This window comes from Corapipo altera, unplaced genomic scaffold (genome assembly GCF_003945725.1).
Source record: "Corapipo altera isolate COAL_440 unplaced genomic scaffold, ASM394572v1 61003, whole genome shotgun sequence".
NCBI lineage: Eukaryota > Metazoa > Chordata > Aves > Passeriformes > Pipridae > Corapipo > Corapipo altera.
Window position 1 is genome coordinate 500,794 of NW_020885014.1, and position 26,852 is coordinate 527,645.

Consider the following 26,852-nt stretch of genomic DNA (forward strand, 5'->3'; position numbering starts at 1 on the left):
TCACATTAAAGCATTAGTTAATTAAAATCAATTAAAGATAATGAAATTAATTAAAATGGCAAAAGGGCTTTTTTTCTCCAGACTGTTTACTACTGCAATTACAATTACAATAATGTGGGTGTTACTGATGACACATCACTGTTGTGCTTTCTTGGGTGCAGTTCTGCCACACCTTCCCACTTGAGAAGAAATGTCATGTCATAGTGGTACATTTGTTATTTTTAAAATCGATTTAAAGGTTATCTGATGCCAGGGATTATGAAATACCACTAGTCTATTATCTGTACCAAAACAGTAGCATTGGTTTATGGAAAAGACAGATGCAGTAATACCAGCCTACATTTTACCATTCATCCACATGCAGATGGGGTGTTGGTGACTTTTTCTGTGCTGGACACCTGCTGACGTTAGTCAGACCGCCTGTCACCAGATGTGCTGTTTCTGTGTCCTTCCATGTGCTTCTGACATTATTTCTAAGAGGCACATTTGTTGTGGGATTATAACAGGGAGGTCTCTGTCATCTGACACTGATGCAAATCACCAGGTCTGCTGAGAAGTGCAAGCTACAGCTCTCCCTTGCCCCTCAGCTTTCAAAGTATTTGCACTTTTTCCTCTCCTAAAAAGAAGAAAAAAGACATAAAAGAGTTCTATCATGGGTCTTCCTCACCTTTAGGCCAAAAACCACGGTGCTGCTGGAACGACATCCATAGCGCTGGTACCCCAGCGCTGAGGCCCTCTTGCAAGAATGTGGTTTTTCCACCACTTTGACCACCTGCCCCTGGCCTCCAGAAGCACAAGGTCCCATTGGGATGGATGCTCAGTGTGCCACAAAGTGAAATCATACGTGGGCACTGTGTCATGATAAATGGCATATTTACTTTCCAAACTTCAGGAGAGGACTTCTCCAATAAGAAGTTTGGCCCACCCTACATCTGGACTTCACAGTGTCTGCACCTCTGTTGTCTGTGTGTTGTGGTGGATCTTTATGTGGAAGAAATACTCTTTCAGAAAAAAGAGCTTTAAATTGGTGATTAAGTATGTTTGTTTTCTAACTATCAGGTAGTTAAAAAAAGGGCAAGTATTATTTCCTTGTATCTACCTAAAGATTTGTAGTTGAAAAGAAGAGCACCTCTGGAGTGGATAACAGCAAAAGTATGCCCTTCAGAAAGATACTAGGGATACCTCAAAAGTTATTCAACCACTAAAATTTGCAGATACTGATGTTTGCCTTCAAACTCAGATGTTTTTGTTGAAAATCTTTTGTAGCTGGCTTCCTACCAAAACTCACAGGCAGAATCTCTCCGGCTGTCACAGTGAAGCAGCAACTGATGACCAAACTTCTAGAAAAAATCCTTTCATTCACTCCTTAATTTGAGACACTTTATTTATTCCTCTCGCTATTCTCAGCTAGGGAGCGAGGTACCTCTCTCCTTCAAAGACAATTAGGTTACTTCTAAATAGTGCTTGTGACGTTTTTCACCAGTTCCCTTTCCTTGGGTTACTCATCCATCATTTGACAGAGAAGTAGGGAAGTCCTTGAACAGAAGTGATCTAAGTGTTCATTTCTCTCAAATATGAGCTCTTGGGCCATAATTGAAAAGTGTCATTAGCTTTAATGACACCAAGAGTTCCCCAGCCTTTGAAGGCCTGTTCCTTTTCTTGCTTAGGCTATTATATATCTAATTTCACCCTGACATATGGGAAATACACCAATATACAAACAGGCTTTAATTCTTCGGAGCTATACTGGAAAGTTCCATGTGTTGTGAAGATAAATTGTATAGCAAATACATTTTCTTTATGAAAAAAATTCTTTTTAAAGCTTTTATCAGACTAACAGAAACATAATAAGCTGGAAAACAGCATTTAGTCCAATAATAAATTTGCCTGGGAAGATAGTAAGAAATAATTGGTAGATTTTTTTTCCCCCCTTCAGGTGCTAAAACAAATTAGCTCTCTGTTGATCTGACTTGCAAGAATCATTGAGTCTCAACTTCAAAACACAGCATAGGGAGTATGGAAATACTCTGGTAGCATGGGCAGAAACACTTGTATCCCTAAAGAATTCTTTACTTCATTCATGCAATTACGAATGTTGGGAGAATGCTGATTTAGATGTGAGGCCCCCAGCATAAAGCACTGGGCATTAAATGCACGAGCATTTCTTTAGAGCAGCTTAGCTGAAGTTTATCATGACCATTCAGCCATTGCCTAGCAACTTGTGAAGGCCATCAAAGAGCTCTTTGTCCATAGCTCTGGCAAAAACATTTTCTCGCAGTTATCCTTATCAGTATCAAAACCAACATGAAAACTTAATAAAACCCAATTTTATCACATAAAAGATTAATACTTGCTTGAAATTGTGGCAATCATAAGCCAGTTGATACCATGTTGTAAAAGATGCATTTACTGTTGCTTTGTAAGTTCCAGTAAAAATGCTTCTTTTTCCTCAATAATTTCTAGCTTTTCAATAAAAGCACAGATTTCTTTGCTGAAATTTCATATAAAGCATCACTCTGGAAATTAATTTTTTTAAAGTTTTTTTCATCCTTTTAATATTTCTAACCTGTTCTTTCTCAAAAATGGACATACTTCATTTTTACAGCTATTAAGATGTGAAACTCAATTTCCTATTTTTAAGTGCCTTGTGAACTTAATAACAGTGAGATTTAAAACTATTTTTACAAGTAGATATGCAGTAAATCACTGAATGATCTCTGCTGCATTCATTCTTGACACTCACAGGAGTGCAAGTGATTTTGCTTCTGATCAATAATGAATATAATAAAATTCTTACAGTGAAACAGCAGTAATCAGCACGCTTTCAGTATCTTATATTGTCATAATTATTATTCTGTGATATTTAATATACGCTTTTTATTAGCTAAGTAGAAGGATATCATTCTTCACCTCATAAGAAGTGGAAATGGGAAAGAAAATGTAGTCTTTTTTTCAGTTTCCCTAATGGATAATTTTCCCCAGTGTGTACTGAAGGAGCTTTTTCCTTTTTTCATTTTTAGTAGTAGTTGCTGGCTCTTTCAAGTATCGTGGCTCTCTGCAGCATGAGACCCATTGTCTTTTCTGTTCCAGTGTGCCCAGTATCACCCTTTGACACCACACTGTCATAAAGCATCCTCTGTGCACAGATCAAGGCAGCCTAATTGAGCCTGGTATTATTGTATGTCACTGGTCTACATAATCTCAGATAATGCAGTGTGGTAACTCTTGGCAACCGCTGGCTTGTTAATAGTGACCATTATATACTGAACAGCAGTGAAACCCCTTAAGGCTGTGAAAAATGTCTTTTCTTTAGCAGGGTTCACTGAGTGAAGCTGTGTATGATATGACACATAACACTCATGTGGACAGAGTGCCAGGCTCGGTTGTGAAATGCTCTGCATGTGTCTGCTTATGCTTCACAGACTTGGAGACCCAAATTCTCAAATTTGGGAACCCCAAGCAAAGCAATTTTATGCAGCTGAAAGAAGTGGTCTTGTTTCAAAAAAAAACAAACAGCTGTGATCTCATTCTGCTCATGTGCACCAGCATCTCTCAAAATCCAAAATCAAGCCACTCTCTTATGTCCATTTATCCACAAATGGGGAATTAATGAAAAAGTTGACCCACACTACTGAGAAGCAAGTCCACACTGCCTCTCAAATGTAGATGGACACAGGAGAATGCCTGTGCATGGAAAAATGAAAGAGGAGTGATATAAGCAGTCTTTTATTTTTTGACAATAGATTTGTTTTAGGTCAGTAGTAATTAATGATCATTGCACAGTCAGGGCTTTTAGGTGGCCTGTGTACTAACTGCTGCTGGTCAATATCTGGATTTTAAAAGTCAGGTGTTTTCTCTCTTGCTGGCATTAGTGAGCCACATATTTGATTCTTCAGTCTGTCCATTGTCTTGCAGAGAAACAGTTCCAGAATCTGGAGTTCCAACCTTCCTCTAATTAGAGGTTAGATACAGCTTTGCAAGGCAGATACTGGGGGTGTTAAGGAATCACCTCTGAGTCTGATCTATCAGTAAACCATGTAATTATTTTTCAGGATCGTTACAAATGAGATTTTGTAGGTTTTGCTGTTCAAAGATTTTTTTTCTTGTCACATGTAAAACTGGTTTGGGTTTTTTTTAGGACTTGGGAAGGCATTGAACCTGTGGCATATTTTGTTGGAAATACTTACAAAGCAAGACATCGTTGTGGTTGGATTCAGTCCACTTTTCCTTTAGCTGAGGGTTCATTCAGTAGAGGCATTACAGTAATACTTAATTGTTAATGAAAAGTGCTGTAGACACAATACAGTCTGAGTTCCACAGTGGTGCCTGCTGGCATTTAACATGCAGAGTGCTTTTTAAAAAGCCAGAAAATTATATTTAATGTTTCTGCATTGCAAAAAAAGCCACAAACGAAAAACCAAACAATAAAAAAAAAATCTAACATTAAAGAGACCGTAATTGGGTGATTATAACGAGTGGCTTGTATTATGATTTAAATGTAGGGATTCAGGTTGTAGCCATTTTACAATCAATTTTATATCAAAAGCAGCTAAACAAAGCACTGACTGACTAGCATCTATAACACTGTTGCAACTAAGCATTTTGGAATGCTCATGTGGTGTGTTTGGAAACCCTTTGTGCGTGCTACATTTTTCCATGCGGTATGAAGCTGAGCAGTAATCAGCTCACCCCTAATTAGAAATTATTCAGTGTCCTGTACACCATTATTATACAAAATTACATCAGATCCAAAGAATTCTTATGCTCAGAAGGAAGAGTTTCTATATACCTTTTGTCATATGTTTCCCAAACATAAAATTTGAAAATAAGGGTTTGGTGTTTTGAAATGGCCATTATGGAGGAAGCAAAAGCCATTATGTATATCTCATCAAAACTAGAATATGAAATTCACTGTTCTGGGGGAAGACAGGAACAGGGATGCATGTTTACTGTGTTCTATTTTCCTGATGTTAGTGGTATTTTCAAAAACAGGTTATGTGAGCTGTGTTTTGAAAATCAGTCCACTGAGGAGCACAGGTTTAACCTTACTATGCATGAGAGTTCTTCACAAATGTTTTATTTATGTTTTCAGGCATTCACTGTGACAGTGTGTGTGCTGAGGGACAGTGGGGTCCAAATTGCTCCCTGCCTTGTTACTGCAAAAATGGAGCATCTTGCTCTCCAGATGATGGAATCTGTGAGTGTGCACCAGGATACAGAGGCACCACTTGTCAGAGAAGTAAGAACAAAATTATTGTTTTAAAATATCTGTTTCTCCTTCTCTTACTTGGAATACATATCATATAACACAACAATGCTTTGTTAATTGTAGTATGAAGTACTATGAAATACTCCCTGATGGGGCATTTTCTCAAAATATATGAATATGCAGAAAAAAAGTGTTATCTTAAATGAACAAAGCAGTAGTGCTCTTCTTGTTATGGTACAACTTTACTTTTATTCACTATCTGTGCTGTGGCATTGTTATGAACATGACTTTCTAAGAAATTTAGTAGGGGAATCCATTCTAAGGGTAAACCTTCCCAAATGTACTTGATGATAGTTAAGTTTGTAATGTGTATTTTGTTAGGTAAATAGAACATACATGGGTTTCAGAAACTTAAAAACCTCCCCATTGAGTTTGGTAGGAATTATTGGCTTAGTTATTGCTTTTTTTTTTAAACACTTACTCTGTAAGAATCAGGAGTGGCATCAGGCCTCAGAGTGAGAACAGGATATCAAATGTACCCATAGTTCCTTTTGAAAAATTTAAAATTCAAATTACAAGAATAGAGATACAGATAAACTAAGGAAAATCGTGCTAGAATCAAGGAGGTAAATAATAAGTCTACCCTCCCAACAAGATTTGTCACAGTTTTCCAGCAGTCCAGCTGCCTTTAGTTTGAATCATCGAAGCTGTAAGGGAAGGGTGTTCAGGGAAGAGAAATGTGTGTCTCCTGGAACTGGGGGTAGCCTCATTTTCAGAGTAGGTCTCCCAGAAACAGACTCAAGAAGTAGGTGGAGTGAGGCCAAGCAGAGATGCTCCTGGGTCTTCCAAAAGAGGCTGAAAAGGCAGGAGACAACATGAAATGGTCGCTGATATGTTAGAAGGAGAATCGGAGGAGGGTCAAGTCCTAACAGTCCAGGAATGGCAAAATCTCAGGCTGAAGGATGTGATTGCGTATGGCACTACTAAACCCCACATTAGGGTGGCATTAGTATTCCTTGAGCACTTCTAACTATGCACAGTAGTTATTCTCACTGTCTAATCTCTAAAGGCGCTGCAGTTAATCAGTTAATCCAAAAGCAGACTCAGTGTAACACTACATGTAAAAATGTTCCCTTGTGTTTTGGAACTGTGCTTATAGTCTGGATGAGAAGCTTCCAGTCTAGTGCCTCTCAGAGACCCTCTCTGATGCACAGTCTGGAGGCTGGGAAGATAAAGGTCATACGAATAATTTGGATCCAAGTTAGAAAGTGCCTTTTCAGTAAACAGGAAGACCTTTTGGCATTGTTTCACTTGGAAAAGTTAACCTCTGTAGAGAGATCTGGCCATATAATTTGTATCAAGTGTATAATTAAAACACTGAAACTTGGATGAAATTAAAATATTGAAAAGATTCCAAGTTCCTTTTGTCAGTGCTAATTGCAGCTGTGCAGGTATTTCTCTTGATGTTTCTCTTGATTACCTAATACTTTACATTTATCAGGAAATGAATGCCAAAAGGGATTAGAGCTACAAAGAAGGAGATTTTATGTAACAGCCCATTTTTCCCCCCTGTTTTTGTTTGGGGTGGGGTTTTTTTGGTTTTGGGGTTTTTTTGGTGGTTTATTGGTTGGTTGGTTGATTTTTTTGTTGTTTTGTTTTTTAAGAAACTTGTGCTTTTAGTATCAGAATTGACTGGTAGACTTTGTATTTCTGGTCTCAGGTTCTCTAAAAGTTAGGTGACTCTGTACCATGTAATGAGTACAGTGAATATCTGAAAGAAAGGTTGACTGGAAAACATTTGTATTTTTTACCTAGTGAAGTAATGGGTAAGTTAGTTTCCATGTTAGGAAGCACATAAAAAGTCAAGATCTAAGATGACCTTACTCATCTAGAGAAAAACTATTCTCTGTTATTTTAAATTACTTGTCTTCAAATATGCTTTAAAACACATCCACAATTGGCCAAATATGCATAATAATAAAGTATATATACATTTCAAACATTATCCAATCACAATGTGGCCTGACATGTAACGGAATGTTGACTAAGTCATTATTAACCAGAATATAGTAAACTCTTGAGGAAAATGAGCAAATCTCCTTTTGTGATTGTAAATTATTGAACTGTACAAATAATAACCACCACCATTGCAACTCCTGTGTATTTAGAAAGCAGAGCTAATTCCAAGTCAGGAACAAGTGCCCTACGGTATGGAAAGCAAGGTAGTCAATGTCAATTTGTTCTCTCTGGTTCCAGTTTGCTCCCCTGGGTTTTACGGACACCGCTGCAGCCAGACTTGCCCCCAGTGTGTGCATAGCAGTGGTCCCTGCCACCACATCACTGGCTTGTGTGACTGCCTGCCTGGATTTACAGGAGCCCTCTGTAATGAAGGTACAACATGTAATAGAGACATTTCATAAAGTGTGAAACCCACTGTATTCTTAATTGTATTATTTGTATAGTAAGTATGGATATTGTGCTTACCAGAATTTATAATGCCTCACTTTAATGTTATACTAAGCAATACATTTCTTGATCCGAATATTAGTTGCTTTCTCTTGAAATAAAGAAAATAAAATCTTGTTCTGATTGCTAAGGAGTTCTAATTCCAACAATGTCTTCTCAGTATGTCCCAGTGGCAGATTTGGCAAGAACTGCATTGGAATATGCACCTGCACCAATAATGGAACTTGTAATCCTATTGACAGATCCTGTCAGTGTTACCCTGGCTGGATTGGTAGTGACTGCTCTCAGCGTAAGTATCGTTTTTTTCCCTTTAATTTTAGAACAAATAACCAGGGTCCGGCTAAAGTATCAACATTTTGGTAAAACAACACTGTCTAAGTCAGAAATTAGGACTTTGCGGTAAATAATGAATATATGGCTAAACTTTTCTTCATTTTATCAACACTGTCATGGTGCACTATAATCCTTTCAATTAGTGGGCTGGAGTGCAGGATAGGAGGGATCAATTTTCAGCCTTCCACTGCCCAAAGGAGAGTTGTGGAGAAGCTGGATCAGGCTCATTTCAGAAGTGCACAGTGAAGAGACAAGAGGCAATACTCACAGGTTGCAGGAAGGCTAACTTTTACCAAATAAAAGAATAAAAATCCTTACTGTGAGAGTTGTCAAACACAGCAACTGTCCAGAGACGCTCTGAAGTCTCCAGCCTGGAAGAGGCTGTGAAATTATCATAATTGAAGAACCTTTGAATAGGATGTTGGACTAGGAGATTATACAGGTCTCTTCAAACATGTCTGTGGATTGATAAATCTTTGCATTAGAGAGAGAGTTCTTGGCCTGTTGTTTCTTTATGTGTAAATATTTACTCTTTTCACAGTAGTGTTGTGAACATCCCAGGGCTTGTATCCTCAGGACAGTCTTATGAATAAGAGGTATTATTTTATAAATAAGAAACACTGAAATACAGGGTGTTTTTTCTTACTCTCTTTTGCAAACAGAGCTACTGGCAATGCTGAAAACTAAGCTGAGATTTTCTCAGATGCAATTTAGTGCTCTGACTGCACTACCATCCTTGTTCTTACTAAACATCTGAACATTTTGTTAAGAAATTTACCATTCAGACTTTTTTTAAAATGTTTATAACTTTGTGATGGATTTTTCTGTTTCTTCCTTTTTTAAATGTTTCACAGATAGACATTTTTAGTGTCATTCTGCCTCACTGGATGAGTATTGTCTTAGTATGCTAAACTCAATAGAAACTTTGTTATTGACTTTAAAAAGGAGGAGACAAAAGCCCTAATTTTATTACTTCTTAGAGTTATTTTATTAAATTAGTCATTCTCCATATGCCTTCCTGGGTCTATGCAAATTACTAATTACAGGAAAGAATTGTTTTAAGCAAAATTCTCACAAGAAGTATATCCAATCCCATAAGGTACTAAAATCCATGCAGTCTGAAACATATGCATGCCAAAATTTCAGTCAACCCATTTTTGTGAGTAAAAGTAGCTGCACCATACTCTGATATGTTAAAGTTCAAAAGACATTGTGGTGGGGTTCCCAGGGAGGTGCATTTCCTAATAATAGGCCTCATTGGTTTATATCATTTAAGGTTTGACCAGCCCAGGTTAACTGTCTCTGTACTGGTGCAATGTAACATCTGGTCAGTTTGGAAAAAAAAAACAAACCAAACACTTCCCTGGCTAAGTTCTGTGAACTGGTTAGCATGCACAACTCAATATGATACCAAACTAAATCTTGGGCCTATTCCTGTGGAAGCCAGTTGGTACAAAGGGCCCTGTTTGTATGGTAAAATAAGTAGGTAGTTGGGAGAGTAGCAGAATAGGAGTATTTAGGAGGAGGAGGGACTTATTCACTGAATCAATAACAAAAAAATGGTGCCAGCAATATGAATGGAAGTGCTTATTGAGGCTGTGCTCATGGACCATGACAGAGGAAGTTTATTTGCTTTGTGTAAAGGCCTTTAGTTAACATGGAAAATAATGATTCCATTAATTTCATTCAGAACTAGAGACCTTTTTCAAACTTTTAACCTTCTGCCTGTATGTGATTTACATTCCTTCTTAGTTGACCACTAATTTCAAATGCAAAACTATAATTATAATAATTATGAGGCACAACTGAAGTGAAAACAGCAAAAACCAAATGTAATCCTTTTTTTCAATACAATGTAATATGTTACTTAACGAAGTGAACTTTGGGCAAAGATGACACTTTGCAAAAATACAGCCCACACATACATGAATCATTATGCAAATATTTAAAGGATTCAGGGATTTTTATTGCTCCCAGACAGGTCTCTGGACAATCAGTTCAGTACACAACAATAAGGAGTTATCAGCCTCTTTAAATTTACACAGGAATAAAACTACAGCTTCCATGTCTGACCTGTTTCTTCTCTCCTATGAAATACATTGTACTCCTTAAAACTATTTTTAAAGTACTAAAGTACTACTTAAAGAACTACTTTCTTAGTGAAAAAAAAGCCCCTCAAGATGTGAATCCTACTCAACAGAAAGGGTCTATTCTTAGAGTACCCTCTTCACTTTGTGGTATTCTAACATGAGGAAAATTATCTTTCTCTATCTCTGAAAAGTAATTAGTATTTTGGAACCACTTCACTATTCTAATGGCAGCACACAGTATCACAGTCATTCATCATGACATTTTCAAAGCAGCCAGTAAATTCTGTCTCCTAATGTATCAACATGTTTGTGAGCAAAGTAATCTCCACTTTATAGCTATTACTTGGTTTTTAGAAATATTATATTGATTATTGGACCCACAGAAACAACTGAGTTAACTTGACTAAGGCACAGACCTGATTATATACACCACATTTAAGCAATTATAGCGGAAACACAAGAAGCAAACTTAGCTTTGGGTCTAAAGCTATAGGCTATATAGCAGTTTCAACCTCTGTTTACCTTCACTTTTGAGACTTAAAAACCATATCCTCTTGACTGTAAACAATTGAACTGTTTGCAGATTAAAAAATAAATGGAGAAATGTCTTTATGAGAAAGCTGGTATGAATGTCCTGTGTACTCAGTATCAATTATGTATCACTGGGGTTTTCACATATTTATTATTTTTCAGCACTTTTTACCTGGAGTAAAATGATTTCCTAGTTTAAATAAATAAATAAATAAATCTGTGGCTATTTGGTCAGAATAGAGCAGCCCAACCCACACATCTGAAAGGAAAACAACAAACACCAAACAAAGCAGTGCTCATATGTGAATGGAAGCAGCTCTATTCATGGGTATCAACGGCTTTTTCATTTGAGATTAATTAATTGCTTTGGGTTGTTTTAGCTTGTCCACCTTCCCACTGGGGACCAAACTGCATCCACACATGCAACTGCCACAATGGGGCTTTCTGCAGTGCCTATGACGGGGAGTGCAAGTGTACCCCAGGGTGGACTGGTCTTTACTGTACACAGAGTAAGTGACTTTTGTATTCCATTCTCAGTCTACAAATCAGTGACGGAATTATCCTTCAGTGTCCTTCAGACCGAAGCCATGGGAACAGCTTCTGTCTCAGCTGTGGCTGTGATCTGCTGAGGCACAGCCCCTCTTGTCACTGCATAGTGATCACACTGTACATCCAATATCTGCAATTGCAATTACAACAGCTGAAGCTCAGTACCTGTCATTCAAATACTAATACAGGAGTTATTTTATCTGGAACGTGAAAAGTTAACTACGCTAGACTGTAAAATTATAGTTTGTTTTGGCATGTTTTTCATTTAATAATACATTAATACTGATTTGTTTTCCCCCAAGAGCTTTTCATTAAAATAAAAAAGCCATGCATGACTGGGTGTAGGTATATGGCACTCATTGTGTGCTGGGTGAGAGTTCATACAAAGTTTGAGAAATAAACATTTGCTAGAAATAAATTTTGATAGAGCTGGCTTCTTTATCATATTACACCTTCAGTTTGGTTTACCTTCAGTTCAGGTAGTCACACTCCCACTGACTGTAATCTGGGCAGAACTCTTATCTTTGACCTCAAGAAAAATATGACTGCTGACTGTGTTCTGCATTCAGTGTTTTAAATACATATTTTTCATAAATCAGAACTCTCCTTTTTCAAATGAATAATGTCAGAGTGTCAAGAAATAACAGATATATTGCAGGGCCATATGGGTAAAGTTCTGGAAGACATTTACTATGCTGTTCTGCTGTCAGCAATCATGGTTATTTTGCATCCTGCTGATGAATAATGATCTCTTTGCAGTGGTATGTCTTCTCCATACTGAAATGGTATCTTTGTGAGTAGCTCACATACAATATGCTGTTATTTTTATTTTTGTTGTGCTTCAGCATAAACTGTGAGGAAAAGATGTCCAAATATTCACTGACTGTTGAACAGACTCCATGGTCTGGTTCACAAACTGCCCTCTTTCTCCTCACTCAAATACCTTCTCAAACCCATTTCTTCAAAGAGCTGTTCTTGCTGACTTCTTCAGAACATCTGTTGTCTGCACTATTTCCCAATTTCTGCTCAATTTCCCAACCCCATTTTTATGCAGATTTTGCCAAATGTGTATTTTAAACCGCTTCAAATAAGATAGGGCTCGATTTCTTGTGTTTATAGAATGTTCCTGAAGCTACAGAAATGAGCTCTCAGTAACACACTAAACCAGAATATTCGCGTTTCATTTTTGGAGTGGCTGTTTCACCCCTTTTCCCTGTCCCTCTCCTTGTGCTGCAGGATGTCCCTTGGGGTTTTTCGGGAAGGACTGTGCATTGATCTGCCAGTGTCAGAATGGAGCCGACTGTGACCACATCAGCGGGCAGTGCACATGTCGCACGGGGTTCATGGGCAAGCACTGCGAGCAGAGTGAGTGTTCTGGCCACAGTGGGAATTCTGACAGGGGAAGAGCTTCAGGAGCTGCACCCAGGCTTTTTCCTAAGAGAGAAAACCCCACAAAACTAGTTATTAAGACCGGTGATTGCAATGGCTGTTTCTTTCAATTTGTAGCTCCGTGCAAGAGGCATTTGCACTGTCTTTTAGTTGCTTTGGACTTAATGCTAAAAAAACATCCAACAACTCTTGTCATGTAAAAGGAATATATGAATCCAAGTAATTGTGATTAGCATAAACCACAATGAAAACTAATAGTTAGAAAACTAAAGAAGTGGTGGGGATACAATTAATCTGTGCAATGTAGTTTTGCAACACATTTGGATTATAAAAGCATTGTAGATGGTATTTTGTTTTCATATGTGTGTGGTTGTTATACATGAAAATCAAGAATAACACCACTGACATCAATGGTGGTGCCACATTGTACAACATTAAAAGAAGAATCCAGCTCATAACACAGAAGTGTTTGTCCAACTCTTGCTGACTTTATGGAGAGGTGCTCCCAAATTCATGCACTCTGATGATTTCTCTGTTTCACTTCAAAAGAACAATCAAGTTCAGGGAAAGACTAACTTTTTAAGACAGTCACTTGATGTCAAAAAATAATTTTGAATACTTTGGCAAATCTAAGTCTATTATTACATTTTATAGATTTTATATTTTTCTTAGAATTTTATAATAATGATGTAACAATATTAAACTAAATGTTTAATTGTTTAATTGTTTAACAAATTTTGGTATTTGTTCTAATTCAGATTTTAAAATGCCAAAATATATTATGACATGATATTTTTTGCCCAGACATTTACTTCAGTAATTAAAATTTTGTTTAATTGAGTGTAATAAAGAGAAGGAGAATCTATATAGACATGGAAGTTTCACTTGAGACAAGACTGCAAAACATTATCTGGCATTCATTTTGTTACTTCACTTTGTAAATTATTCTAAATTAGGAATGCCTAAAAGGTGAGTTATATTCTTTTAAAAAGACAAAAAGAAGAAAAAGTTAACATAATTACAGAACTCCTGAGATATTTCAGAAAATTGAGTCTCAGAAGGTGAAGAACTACCATACTTACTGAAACCATCAGAACTACTATAATGTAACAGGACACACAGTACCAGAGGTGGCAGCATAAAAGAAATAATTTTTATCAGTTTAGGATAATTCTCTACCATGCTTATGTCGTGATGTAGGAGACACTTTGATCAGTAATTAATTATTGTATTCAAGTCATTCTGGGAGAGAAAAAACTCTGTGAAGCTCTTCCAATTAGCTTATTCTCCATGATTTAGCATTTTCCTCCTGTAGGTAGTTTCTCAGTATATACATTACAGCATCAAAGCAGCAGTTTTATTTTTATATAAATGTGTGTTGCACTTTAGACTCACTGTTATGGCCCTTTCTTCTTGCTATTTTACATCAGCACATCTGTCATAAGATACGACAACAGCCAGATGTCTGACTCCACCTGTATGATTGCATGATTTTTCAAGCACTGGGATATCAGCAACCCGAAAGACATTGTGGTCTGGCTCTTTATTCACATCTTGCCCATTTCTTCCCTGTCTCCTACTCTTTTATCTTATTAGGATTTTTTTTTTCCTTCCTAACTGCACTGCCTTAGTGGCAGCAACAGTGCAGGTAAAGGATGAATACACTTCTAAATAAAATTTCCTTCTCCTTTCCCACACATAAACACACACGCTGAGGGGTCCTCTTAGGATTCCTTCCCGAAGAGATCTGCTGCTAATGACACATTGCCATCTGCTGACCACGGACTGAAACGTGTGGGGTTAGAAACGTGTGGCGCTGCAGGTCTGTAATTACCAAAGCACTTAATAAGTACTGACTGTGTCTCATTTTCACTTATGCAGAATGTCCCCAGGGTACATACGGGTATGGGTGCCGTCAGATCTGTGACTGTCTGAACAACTCAACTTGTGATCACATCACTGGCACGTGTTACTGCAGCCCAGGCTGGAAAGGGGCCAGGTGTGATCAAGGTAAAGCCTGGATGCAATAAAACTACTGTAACTTTTTCCTGTAAAAATTACATTGACCTATGAAATACCATCTCTGTGTCATTCATTAAGTAAATCTGAGAAGGCATGAGCATTTAAATAGTCCATTCTATTAAATACGTTCTGTAGACTTTAAATTAGATGTCTCAGTGATAGTTAACTGGAGCAAAGCTCTCAAGTGTAGATTGCACAAAATGTTTTACAGTGCTGTGCCGTCCAAAGCATGTGCTTTACCTGCCCTGTCCTTTTGCCTAGGGAATATTCCTACTTCAAATTCATGAAAATATCTCTTTCTGTGAAGATCATGAATGTTTTTCCTTAAGGTTAGGATTGTCCTCCCATTGGTTTCTGACATAGCTTTATTTTGGCATTATTAAATACAGTGAGGTTAGCAGGAAGATTTATAAGTGAAATCTTGTCTTCTGCTCCTGACACGTGACCTTCTGAGTTCATGCCACATATTTTTATTTCTTCTTGTATTTCAGCTGGTGTAATCATTGTGGGAAACCTGAACAGTTTAAGCCGTACCAGTACTGCCATCCCTGCTGATTCCTACCAGATAGGGGCTATAGCAGGCATCATTGTTCTTGTCCTGGTTGTGCTTTTCCTGCTAGTGCTGTTCATCATTTACAGACATAAGCAGAAAGGAAAAGAAACAAATATGCCCACAGTGACCTACACCCCTGCTATGAGGATCATGAATGCAGATTACACCATTTCAGGTAAGTGATGTTCAGAACAGATTTTATCCTCAAATATTTTTCTTCATTAAACAGTGGAAGTATGGACATTTCTATCCCCCTGTGCCTGTTTTTAAAGAGAACTGGAGTGTGGCAAAATATGGTTTCTACAGAGACTTTAAATTCAATGCCAATAGCTTGAATACAGAAAGGCTGCTACGGCTGTAGAAAAATCAAGATTTCACACTATCTCTGGCAAGATTCTGCAGAGAACCAAATAGGAAAGTGGCTCAAGTTTGAAACAAATTAAGAGAAATGAAACAAACAGGAGTTTCTGACCTATGAAAGTGCCTGTGAGTTGTGATGCAGTGGGTACACAAAACTTAAGGCAATGCTGTTTTTTGCACACCACTGTTTAAGGAAAGCAGCAGTTGAAGACAACAGCAGAAACAGTTGTCAAGAGTTTAAGAAAAAGCAAATCAGCAAAGGTACTAGTGGCTCTTGAAGCACCAGAAAATGTTGGTGTGAACTTAATGGTACAAGTGACGGTAATTAGGACAATGCTATGACTACAGAGATAAAACAGAGATGTTAACAAGTAACACTTGTGTATGATCTTTGCTGAAAGTGGGGACATGACTAGTTACTTACTGCTCTGTATCTCTAATTTCTTTAAATAAATGCAAGATTTTTAGTTTTGTTTCGGTAGGTTTTTTTAAGAAACTCAAAATCAGATTCTGAAATCAGAGCAGCACTATCAAAAACATATCTTTGAGGAAGAAATACCATGTTATTTTCAGTTGTTCATTTTCCTGTCTTTTTCTTTTCAGAAACCATCCCTCACAGTAATGGTGGAAATGCCAACAGTCACTATTTCTCTAACCCTAGTTATCATACTTTAACTCAATGCACTACACCACCTCATGTAAACAATATGGAGAGGCTGACCTTAGCAAAGGTAAAGCATAAAAATCTGTAAACTTCTCTGTCAATTAGTCTTCGGTTTATTTTACTTTATTCCCTAATGTTTCCCATTTGGTTTATTTTTGCTTTCCCTGATTATCAGGTGGAAATTCAGCAGCTTCCCACTAGTTTCAGTTTCTATTGCCCATCTTTCTTTGAAACAGGCAAAAAACAATCAGCTGTTTGTGAACCTTAAAAATGTGGAACCTGGAAAACGAGTTACTGCCATGGACTACACAGGAACACTGCCAGCAGACTGGAAACATGGTGGCTACCTCAATGAACTTGGTAAGGAAAAAAAAAGGAGAGAATGTGAACGTTATTCATTGTTTGTGGGATGGATTAGAAAGCAGGAATGCTTTCCTGAGTCTCCTCTCAGGGTAATACCAAGTTGGTCAGATAGTGTGAGGTTCAGGGTTATAGGTTTGATCTTCCCTTAGAGACAAAAAAGTGACTCCTTGTGAGGTATGATGAAACAGTCCGATTCCCAGCACAGACATGATATGCAAAATATCTCATATTATTTTTGTTAGAAGGCTTGCTTATTGATTAGTTTTATAAAACAATGGGTATTGTACAATAAGGGTCTGCTTTGAAAAAATTACATACTCTTATTAAATAAATGAAAAGTTGTATGTATTCTTTTTTTTAATCCCTACCAAATGGAATCAATGGTTTAAAAAGTAGTTTCTCATCATCTGAGCTGCTTCATATGTAAACTCTAGGAGATCTTCCCAGCTAAGCCTCCCATTTGCTAGAAGACAGAACATTATCTCTAAGAAGAAAAATTCCTAAGAAGTGGTTAGAGTTGCTGTATCCTGCTTTATGCTGTCTTTTCATTCTTTTCCAAACTCATGCACTCCAAAAAGGCTGGATTGCACTGGCCAGTGAAAGACCCTTAAAAGGGACTTTCAGTGCCAGTATCATTTAGATCATTTAATTACCTTCATTTCTGGTACTTACAAATATATGAGATTCTGGGAATCAGAACAACTGTATGCAGCATTGTTATGTTTCCTGCTCATTCCCAGTCTTGGTCAAACCACCATTCAGGCTCAGATCTCTTGAGTTTGTTTTGGGGTTTTTACAGAAAAGGGTTACATAAGCCTTGATGTTCAGCTTCACATTTTTTTAGAGCACTTGTACTTAAGGCTCCTAAGAGATACTTGCTATGGTTAACCCATGGCAGGAGATTCTCAGTAACAGGATGATTCCAGAGGACTAGATGAATGCTGATATTATATCTGTTTCCTAGAAGATCAAATGGGATTACTTGGGTAACTTGGTGACCTGGGCATAAGACTTGTAAAAACAACAGAACAGCTGACATGAGATCTAATAAGATGGAGTAGGAATAAAATTAAATAGGTTAGGTCTCCTCAAATAATATAATTTCCTTCTTGAAAACTATGGTTTTTGCTTACAGAGATATGGTATTGATAAAATGATTTTAGGCTTTCATAAAGTTCCTGGCACAGTACCAAAATACAGTCTAATTAAGAAATTAGCTCTCCAGAATATCAATCAAAGCTATTTGAATGGATTAATAACCAGGTAAGTACCAGGTCTCTGGAGACAGTTGTCATGCACTGCTGATGTTTACATTTGGATTTATATTGAGAGAAATCTCTTACTAACAGGTAATTGCAAAGTTGCAGACTCAGGTGCTGTGTGCTTAGGCCATTCCTGCAGGTCAAGAGACTGTAACAGGGACCCTGGGCAATAATTTTGGCAATAATTAAATTTGGAAGCAAAATATCAAGAAGTAGAGTGAACTTTCCATACCCTGAAATTTTCAGGTTAAGATGGGATGCTCTTCTGGTAGATACGGTTTATCCAGACAAAAAAAATATGCTTCAATCAAATAGCAGTTATTAGGCTCATTCAAGACTAACTGGGGGAAATGTAATGGCCTGTGACATATGTGAGGTCAAAGCAGATAATTTAGTGGTCCCTTGTGACCTTAATCACCTTCCGTGTTCAGGAAGCTCCTGTCTGAAAGGATGCAAGCAAATAGTAACAACACTTGCTGTACCCTGGGCAGTTTCACAGTGCTTATGACAGAATTATTGTGTACAGCTAGAAATTAATCCCAAAGCAATTTTTAAACCCTTTAGAACCTGTTGTTTAACCACTTTTATTTTCTTTGATTTTAAGGCTACTTTGTTTTTTTGTATAATTTTTCTCAGGTGCTTTTGGACTTGATAGGGGATATTTGGGGAAGTCTCTGAAAGGTGAGATTGTTTTCTGATGTATTCAGATGAAATGACATAGACATTCAGTTTACTTTTCTATATTACCGTCTGAGTGAAGAGAATATAAAAATAATTTTGGACTAAATTTTTCTTAGACATTGAATCAATACATGAAGTTTGTTCTTTTCTCTGAAGGGAGGAGGCTATTTAGAAAAAAAAACAAACAACAAACCAAGCCTTTATAAGTCCTCTCTGTGTTGCACATCAAATGTTTCTGTAATGCTTGAGTCACAACACACCTCCATTCTAAAAGCAGAAGGGGGATGGCCCTTGAATTCAGACTAGTGAGTGAGGTGAGGACATGCTGTCTCTGCTGAAAGGCTTCAGAAGAGAGCCAATTCCTCTTGCAGCTGGCATGGTCAGCGTAGGTTTGTGTGACTGCAAGCCTGTAATGCTTCACCACATTCACTGCAGGCCTTTGGAAAGCATATCAAAATACAAATACACAGAGAGGAATTAAAGGCTTCAGAAATTCAGGGTAGCACTGATATTTTGCTCTTCTGAATTTTTCAGTTTTCTTATAAGACTTTATACTGTACCACACTGGTGTATGTCACTATTTTTGATACCTGATTAAGGTGTGCATATGTAAAAGATGTAAAGATTTGGCACTTATGGGCATGGTTTAGTGGTGGGCTTGGCAGTGTTATATTAATGGTTGGACTTAATGATCTGAAAGGTCTTTTACAACCTAAACTAATTCTAGGGTTCTATGGTTAGAGAAAGGCCGATTTAAATGAGTCACAAAGTTATGAGCACCTGTCTACTTACAGTTTCACTAAGGGCAATCTCATTGCTGGATATTGAATGAGAAACAAACTGACAAAGTCTCATCTCTGAAGCATAAATAACACATCATATCACGAAACAACACAGAGAACAAAGTAACACAAACACCACAAAATCACTTCCCAGCATAAGAAAATATATCTCTGAAACCACAGTTTATCTGTCCTTCAGTGAAACCCTAAATCACGAGCTGCCTGATGTTTCCTTTTCAGTTCTTCTGTTATCATGTTACAGAAATTTGCAAAGAAGCTGGTTACTCTTTCAGTGTGGCTGCATAGTAAAACTTTTCACCAAACATGCCATCCATAGAAGTCATGTTACCATTTGCCCAGACATTGGCCTTGGGAACAGTCTTAGATCACTTACTTTAATAGTGTCCTGAGAAGAGCACTTGGAGTGGCAAAACGTATTCTGAATTACTGAAAATTGATACTACACATTATCTGTATATTGTTGTAGGGTATCTGTCGGTAGGCCTTGGTCCATGGGGGAAAGACACACACGAACAGAGTGCTGAGACCAGAGGTGTCTGCCCGCTGAGAGTAGCAGGCAGCTTTATCGAGTTCTCTAACTTCTATTTTCTTAGAAAAACACTCAGGAATGCAGCACCTGCATGCTGCCAAACAGCTTTGACCTTAACTTACTGCTTAACACTCAAGGCTGTATCTATGGGAACATACAATTATCCTCACTTTTCTCAAGGGAAAGGTCTCACACCCTGTAACACTTCAAACTCTTCTACTTCTAGCGGTCTCGAGGGTTCTATGGGCCTGCCATCTTCCCCCACAGTATATAATGCTAGCTACTGTTTTAATCAGAATTGAAGATGCTCAGACTTTGAAACAGTAATTTGCTGGTGGCCAGATCAATCCTATTAAAAAGCACAGCACTTGAGGTGCTTTCTTTAATTGTTGTATAATAATTTTGAAGTTTTATGACTGGGTTCCATTTAAATGTTCATTTATGAGTGACTTTTCAGAACTCAGAATTAAAGAATGCCCTTTTTTCAGCAGCAGTGTCCATAATATGTACCATGGCTTGAGAGTAATAAATTTTTCTTTTTGTAGATCTAGTGAAGAACTCGGAATACAATTTAAGTAATTGCTCATTAAGCAGTTCTGAGAACCCCTATGCTACTATAAAGGACCCACCAGCTCTGGTACCAAAAAGCTCAGAATGTGGGTATGTTGAAATGAAGTCACCAGCACGCAGAGACTCACCCTATGCCGAGATCACCGGCTCTGCTACGGCCAACAAGAACGTGTATGAAGTTGGTATGTACAAAATCTATTTCTGGATGCTCAAGGTTAAGGGCAAAGAGCATGGGACTTTCATTTTTCTTTGATTCAGTTTAATCAAAACATATGAAAATTCACTGGGAAAAAAAAATATATGTTCAGATTCTGTTTTCTGCTCAAATGCTTTTAACAATAACCTCACTCTACTGAGATAAGTGGTGTAATTCACACAAATGAGGTTTGAAATACCTTCAGTTCTGTTCTGTAAGCTAGAGGTGCCTCTGAATTTCCCTGGTTTAAAAGGCTTTCCCTAAACAGCAGCATGAGATAAGCTTAGCATTTGATTGCAATACAATTCAACTCAACTGTTAAGTACTGAATACAGCTGGAGGTAAGTGTATGGGAGGGATGGGAAAGATCTATTTCTTTCTCTTGATCAGAATAAAACAGCATCTTCACCCATAGACATAGTATTTCAGTAATATGGGCCCTGTCTAGTTACTATATTACTTAGTTGCAGAAAACTTTGGCATCTTGTGGAATGGTAGCTATCCTAATAATCTCTGGACGGAAATAAATTGTGTCCCATATCATAGGATACATTTTCCTTTTCTGTTCCCAACTTAGAAATGAAAATTCATCAATATCCCCATGGTGCTTTTAAGGACTTTTCTAAAATCTTGATTAAAACCCCCAAATTCAGGGTTGTTCTTAAGTTTGCCCACACATAAAGAAGAGATGCTGGTCCACTTGCTTCTGTCAGTAAATATCCTCATGGCAGGGCCCTGCTGCAGGTCCACAGGTGTAACTCAGTGTGAAGCCAAAACACCTAAACATCAACTTTAGTTTCTAAACCTGCACTTCAGGAACTCAGCATGACAAGGAATCTTCATATTGAAGCAGAACCTGAAATGAAGTACGTTTCCTTTTGTTTGCCACTTCTCATATTGAATGTATGTGCTCTTTTTTGTCACAGAACCCACGGTGAGTGTTGTGCAGGGACCATTCAGCAGCAGAGGACATTTCAGCCAGGATCCTTATGATCTTCCAAAAAACAGCCATATTCCCTGTCATTATGACTTGCTACCAGTTCGAGACAGCCTCACATCCTCTACAAAGGGGGTCAGCACTGAATGACTCCAGAAGCTGGTTTGTAGAACAGTGGGACTCTCAAAGGGCAAATTGGCATGGTTGTGCTCCTTCCTCTAGTTTACCATCATATTTGGCTCTTAATCTGTCCAGTAAGTATTTGATGTACATTAAACAGAATCTCAACATGAGGTTTGTATTGTGTGTACAAGTGACAGATGGACAAATGCCACACTCTGGGGATCCTGATTATTTTTTCTCATGGCAGTAAATTTTATAGAAATGGGAATGCAACACATTTATACTGTAATATACTGACTTAAAAATATTAGTTGGCAGATCAGTTTTGATAACATCCCATTTTAGTGACCTTAAATATAGACTTCATCTTTGTCATGTTTCAGACAGGACAGTGCAATTTACCAAATACCACCTTTTACAAGTGATCTGACTCATTAGTTATTCATTAGTAGAAGAAAAACTGCCTTGCCAAATTTTACCTTCCATTCTTATCTTTAGTCAAGACATTAAGAAACAAGATCTGATGGGGATAAGTAAGCACAATACTGCAGTTTTTTGAGAAATCCATCATCAGGCTTTTTTGTCCATTACTGGTGGTGGACATGGGTTCTTGAATAGTTCTGGAGATAAAATAATTGCATACATCACTATTATATGATGCTTCAAGATCTCTTAGTACTGCAGACCCCGCACTAGTCTTCAACAAATATTTTGCTACCGTTTGTATATTGCAGTTCTGACCACTATTTCTGCCACACACAACTAATAATCCATAACATATCAGTAATTACTTCAAAAAATATGTAAAATAAATCAGTTTATTTTTGTCACCATGGACTGATTATGTAAGGAGTGGACAAAGGTGATGATTTCTGTAAATCTTAACTGCAAGGAAGGGTTTACATTTTATAAACAGGTAGTAATAATGACTGTAATATAGAATAAAAATAGTAAAGTGTTCTGATTTTTTTTTCTTAGAAATAACAAAGCAAACTCTGTGCATACTTGCTAAAAAGGCACCTTTCCTTTTTTATAGTTGATGTAGGGAAACACATGCTTAAGCTGGTCTTTTGCATTGCTAATAATGTGACACATATATCCCCCATTCTTCATTAACTTCTGTCTCCATTTTTACTCTGTGTGTCTGTGTTTCTAGTGAACCAGCTTGTAACTGCAAAAATATTCTACTATATGTCCATTTATTTTGCATTTTTTGCGAACTGGCCTTTATTTTGTCCATTTAAAGGGACCTCTGGGCAGAGGGAGAGAATTAAAGTAAGAATTCATGTCATACTCATGTCTATCAGGAGGTGATTACCTAATACATAACAGTTTAACCTAATTTGTTAAGTGGGACAAAAAAATTATGGTGTTTTTGTTCAGAATGATAACAAGAATGCAGAAGAAAAGTAAAAAACAGTTCCTCGTTAAAGTTTAGCTTAGTCCATTACTCATGTGGATGGAGACCATCTTTCCAGAAGAGCCTTTTTTCCAAATGAGGCTGTAACTCCTTCCTAAACAGTCTGCTCTCTGGCTTAGCACATGGACTGCCATGACATCTGGGCTGCAATACAATCTGACACAAAGAATTATCACCATTGTGACAGCACTGAAATATTCCTAAGAAACCCACAATCAGTTGCCTTTGGAATACGAAATGCAGTAGAGGAATAACTGGAAGAAAAACTGACAAAACTTTCTCAATTTTTTTTAAAAGGAACACCAGAGCTGAAATGGAAGTACAATTTCCTTTTATTTGTTGTCACTAAAGTGGTGAAAAATGATTAAGCTACTGGCAAAGACATTGTAGCAGACGTGCCTAAGCCTGAGAATTTATATGCCTCTATGAAATGTCCCATAACATTCTTGGTTCTGGCTAGCCATGATAACTGGCTGTTTTACAATTCCCTGGGCATTTCTTGTACATCCTTGGAATAAATTATTTTATTTTATTTTGCAAGTACAGACATTACCTAGAAGATTTCAGAAGCTGGTTACAATTTAATCCCTCTGTAAGACAAAGAAATGATTGGGTTTGTATGCATATAGATAATGTGTAGAGCTACTGGTATATACATTTTTTGTATTGCGTGAAACAGACTTTAAAATAAAACCTTTCTTTTCTAAAGCCATGAATAGAAAATGCTGCCATTTAGCAATTGTGAGCTCACAAAAATTTGTTTTCTTGCTCTGTGTAAAATTTAGAGGCCACTAGGTAAATGAATCTTCATAATCTAAACAGTTCTTTTTAACATGGGAAAGGAAGAGCTGAATAAATGGTATTTTTTTGAAAATCTCCAGTATGTCACATATCCTCAAGTGATATATTCGGTCAAATATTCATAAAAACAGATGAGTTTATGAAAATTTTGCCTGTTGTGTATGTTCTAAATATATGCATTACCAAGGTCTGCCTTTCTGTATGTGGGTAAAACTCCTGCTGTGTAGTCACCATAAGCAATGTCTGCATTTATCTGAGCTGGGTGTGCAACACATACAGGTAGAGTAAATGTCTTGTGAGTTTACTTCAGTGAGTGATCCTTGGTAGGTGCTCAAAAAACACATTTCCTGGAATACACTCTGCTCTCAACTTGAGACACCCAAGCTCAATCTTCATGACTGTCAGAGAGTCCTTTTTGTAGATTCCACTCTGATCTTTACAGAATTTTATTATTTCTGGAACATGCACACTTATATTGTGGAGAAAACTGAGTAAGTTGAGGTAATAATTTTGGCAAACACTCAGAGAATTGGCTTTCCACAGGAAGGAAAAGAGACACTTTGTCTCTATATATTCACATCACAGTTGAGAGAAACATAGCATTGAAAATTGAGATAGCTCTCCTCTTCCAACTTGTGATCATTTTAATAAAGTTCAAAATGCCGCACAAAGTTAATAGCTGATTTTAAAGTAAGTAGCGAGGATAAACTTTAGATTTTAAATACTGTAGGCATATTAACTCAGGCCATTTAGAATATGAACCTCAAGGCTTTCTACTGTATCAAAGATTTTTCATCACAACACACTGTCACACACAAAATTTGTCCTTATCTTGATCTACCCAGAGAACTTGCATTAACTCAAACTGGAGATGCACATGCAGATTACAGGAGAAAGAAGATTTCATTGTACTCATACTTCCTGCTGAGACAATCTGCAAAGTCAAGTTTGTATTGAAGTGAAGTTAGTATAAAATAAAATCAAAAGTGGAAAATGTGTTATTTAAAATATACTGGATTTTCAAGTATTGTAACTATAATTTTTTATCAGATGTGTGTCCAAATAATAATTCTTAAACCGAAGCTCCAAAGCCCAGACTGAATACAGAGCTAATTTTGACAAAAAATGCTTTATATTAAAGACTGTATATATAGTATCTGAAATTACTGAAGACAAATGGGTGTGTGTTCATCAGTTGCTGTACAAAAAATCTTGTCATTTGATACACTCATACTAGTGTTAGAGCACTGAACCTAACACTTCTTTCTTCAGTTTTTTAGCCCACAAGACTTCACTTTGATATGACTGAACTGTAATATATTTTTAAAGAAAATCTCTCGAGTATGCCTGGCTCTTCTTAGTTGTAACCAAAAAAAAAAAAAGTGTTTTGTTTGAAAATATATATATTTTCCAAAGATGACGGATGTTCATCATTCTGCCCCTCACTACCATTTACTTCAACTTCACATACCTGTAGGTTAATACAATAAAGTTTCTAATGAAAGGTGGGAAATGCTTTGAAATTTTTTTTCCTTTGTTTTTCATTTGCTTATGATGGATCTTGAGTGGGAAATACAGAAAATGTCATTCTTGCTGTCATGGTTTGACCCCAGATGGCAACTAAGTCCCACATAGCCACTCACTCCTCCAGGGAGGAGAAGTGGAAAGGAAACTTTGTGGATTGAAATAAGAAGTGTTTATTAAACTGACACAAAATAAATTACTACTACTGCATAAATTACTACTACTAAAACTAATAATTGTACTGAAAAAGAGGGAGAAAAAAGTAAATGCGGAGGGCACAGAAAGTGAGGAAGAAAAGTTTATTGAATGGAAAAGACGGCTGTAAGAAGTTATGGCTGAGAACAGCGACGAATGAAGATATGATTTGAAGCTATATAACATGATGCAGTTAAGACAGAGACTGTTATTAATTAGAATTGTTAATGCATGTTCGCTATTTGTTGTACCCCAGTTTTTATCGAATTTCATATTTTTCCCCTCAGAATTATGCCCATTTTTCTATTGGTTCGTGTTTGCTGCACTGCAGATGTTTCTCTCATTGGTCCCTCCTGATCTCATGTTCCCTCCTTCCTTCCCTGGTTGGTTATCACCCTGTCAATCCTATGCTCCTTCCTGTTTTCCAGAACCTTCCCACCTTACCCTATAAATAGAGCTAGACACCTTCAATAAAGGGAGATAGCCCCAAGCTATATCACTCTGCTTGAACCCACGGGTTACCGAGTTTTCTTTTTATGATGACTGCGGCAAATAAACCCCAGGAGAAACCAGTCATGCACAGTGTGGTTGCTCACCACAAAACACAGCAGTGTACCAGCTACTAAAAAGAAAATTAACTCTGTCCCAGCTAGAACCAGGACACTTGCCTGTGCTGGTCCACCAATTGATGCACCTTTAGAGGCACCACAAAGGGGAGGAGGTGGGAAACCCTTTCCTTTGTCCTCAGTAGGAAAGTCGAGGGACAGAGAGTGTTTTTTTTCTGGCGGCTTACCAAAATCTCTAAAGGAGATTTACTAATAACCTGCCCTGTTGGTCCCCACAAAGTCCCTGTAACCTTTTAAATAGACATCAGAGCTCACATATCCACCCTAAAGTTTGAAGACGCTTCTGCAGGTGGAATTGTTCCCTCACATAAAGGTATGTATTTGTTGTCGATGCATTTGTGTACACCCAACCCCAAATAACAGTCAAGGTAAGATGCTGGTTACCGAGGGAGGAGAAAGTGATTGAAACCCTAATTGTTTTGTGGGAATTTCCTACTAATTTACTGGGGCTGGACCTCCTAATGGGAAGGTCTTAGATGCACTATAAAGGGAAAATAAGAGCTTTTTGGAAGGAAATCCATAATTTCTGTTTTCTAGGCACTGCCTCCCTGCTTCCTCTTTCCCTTGTAACCAATGTCAAACCTTACTCCTTACCCCTGGCAGCCAGAGAATGAATCACCCCAGTCACAGAATCAGATGTCCCACCTGGGATGGGT

General features: G+C 37.5%; 1 protein-coding gene across 1 annotated transcript in view; it reads left to right on the top strand.

The window, feature by feature from the left end:
- MEGF10 (multiple EGF like domains 10) overlaps window positions 1-26,084 on the top strand; it is an 87,896-nt gene extending 61,812 nt beyond the window's left edge. Inside the window, exons 14-25 of the mRNA XM_027667604.1 lie at window positions 5,093-5,239; window positions 7,466-7,600; window positions 7,836-7,964; window positions 11,010-11,138; window positions 12,415-12,543; window positions 14,449-14,577; window positions 15,081-15,317; window positions 16,106-16,233; window positions 16,403-16,526; window positions 18,428-18,472; window positions 20,350-20,556; window positions 21,497-26,084. Coding sequence (XP_027523405.1) covers window positions 5,093-5,239; window positions 7,466-7,600; window positions 7,836-7,964; window positions 11,010-11,138; window positions 12,415-12,543; window positions 14,449-14,577; window positions 15,081-15,317; window positions 16,106-16,233; window positions 16,403-16,526; window positions 18,428-18,472; window positions 20,350-20,556; window positions 21,497-21,657 — 1,700 coding nt within the window. The 3' untranslated portion in view covers window positions 21,658-26,084. The remainder of the gene's footprint in view (window positions 1-5,092; window positions 5,240-7,465; window positions 7,601-7,835; window positions 7,965-11,009; window positions 11,139-12,414; window positions 12,544-14,448; window positions 14,578-15,080; window positions 15,318-16,105; window positions 16,234-16,402; window positions 16,527-18,427; window positions 18,473-20,349; window positions 20,557-21,496) is intronic.
- The last annotated feature ends 768 nt before the right edge of the window (window positions 26,085-26,852 follow it).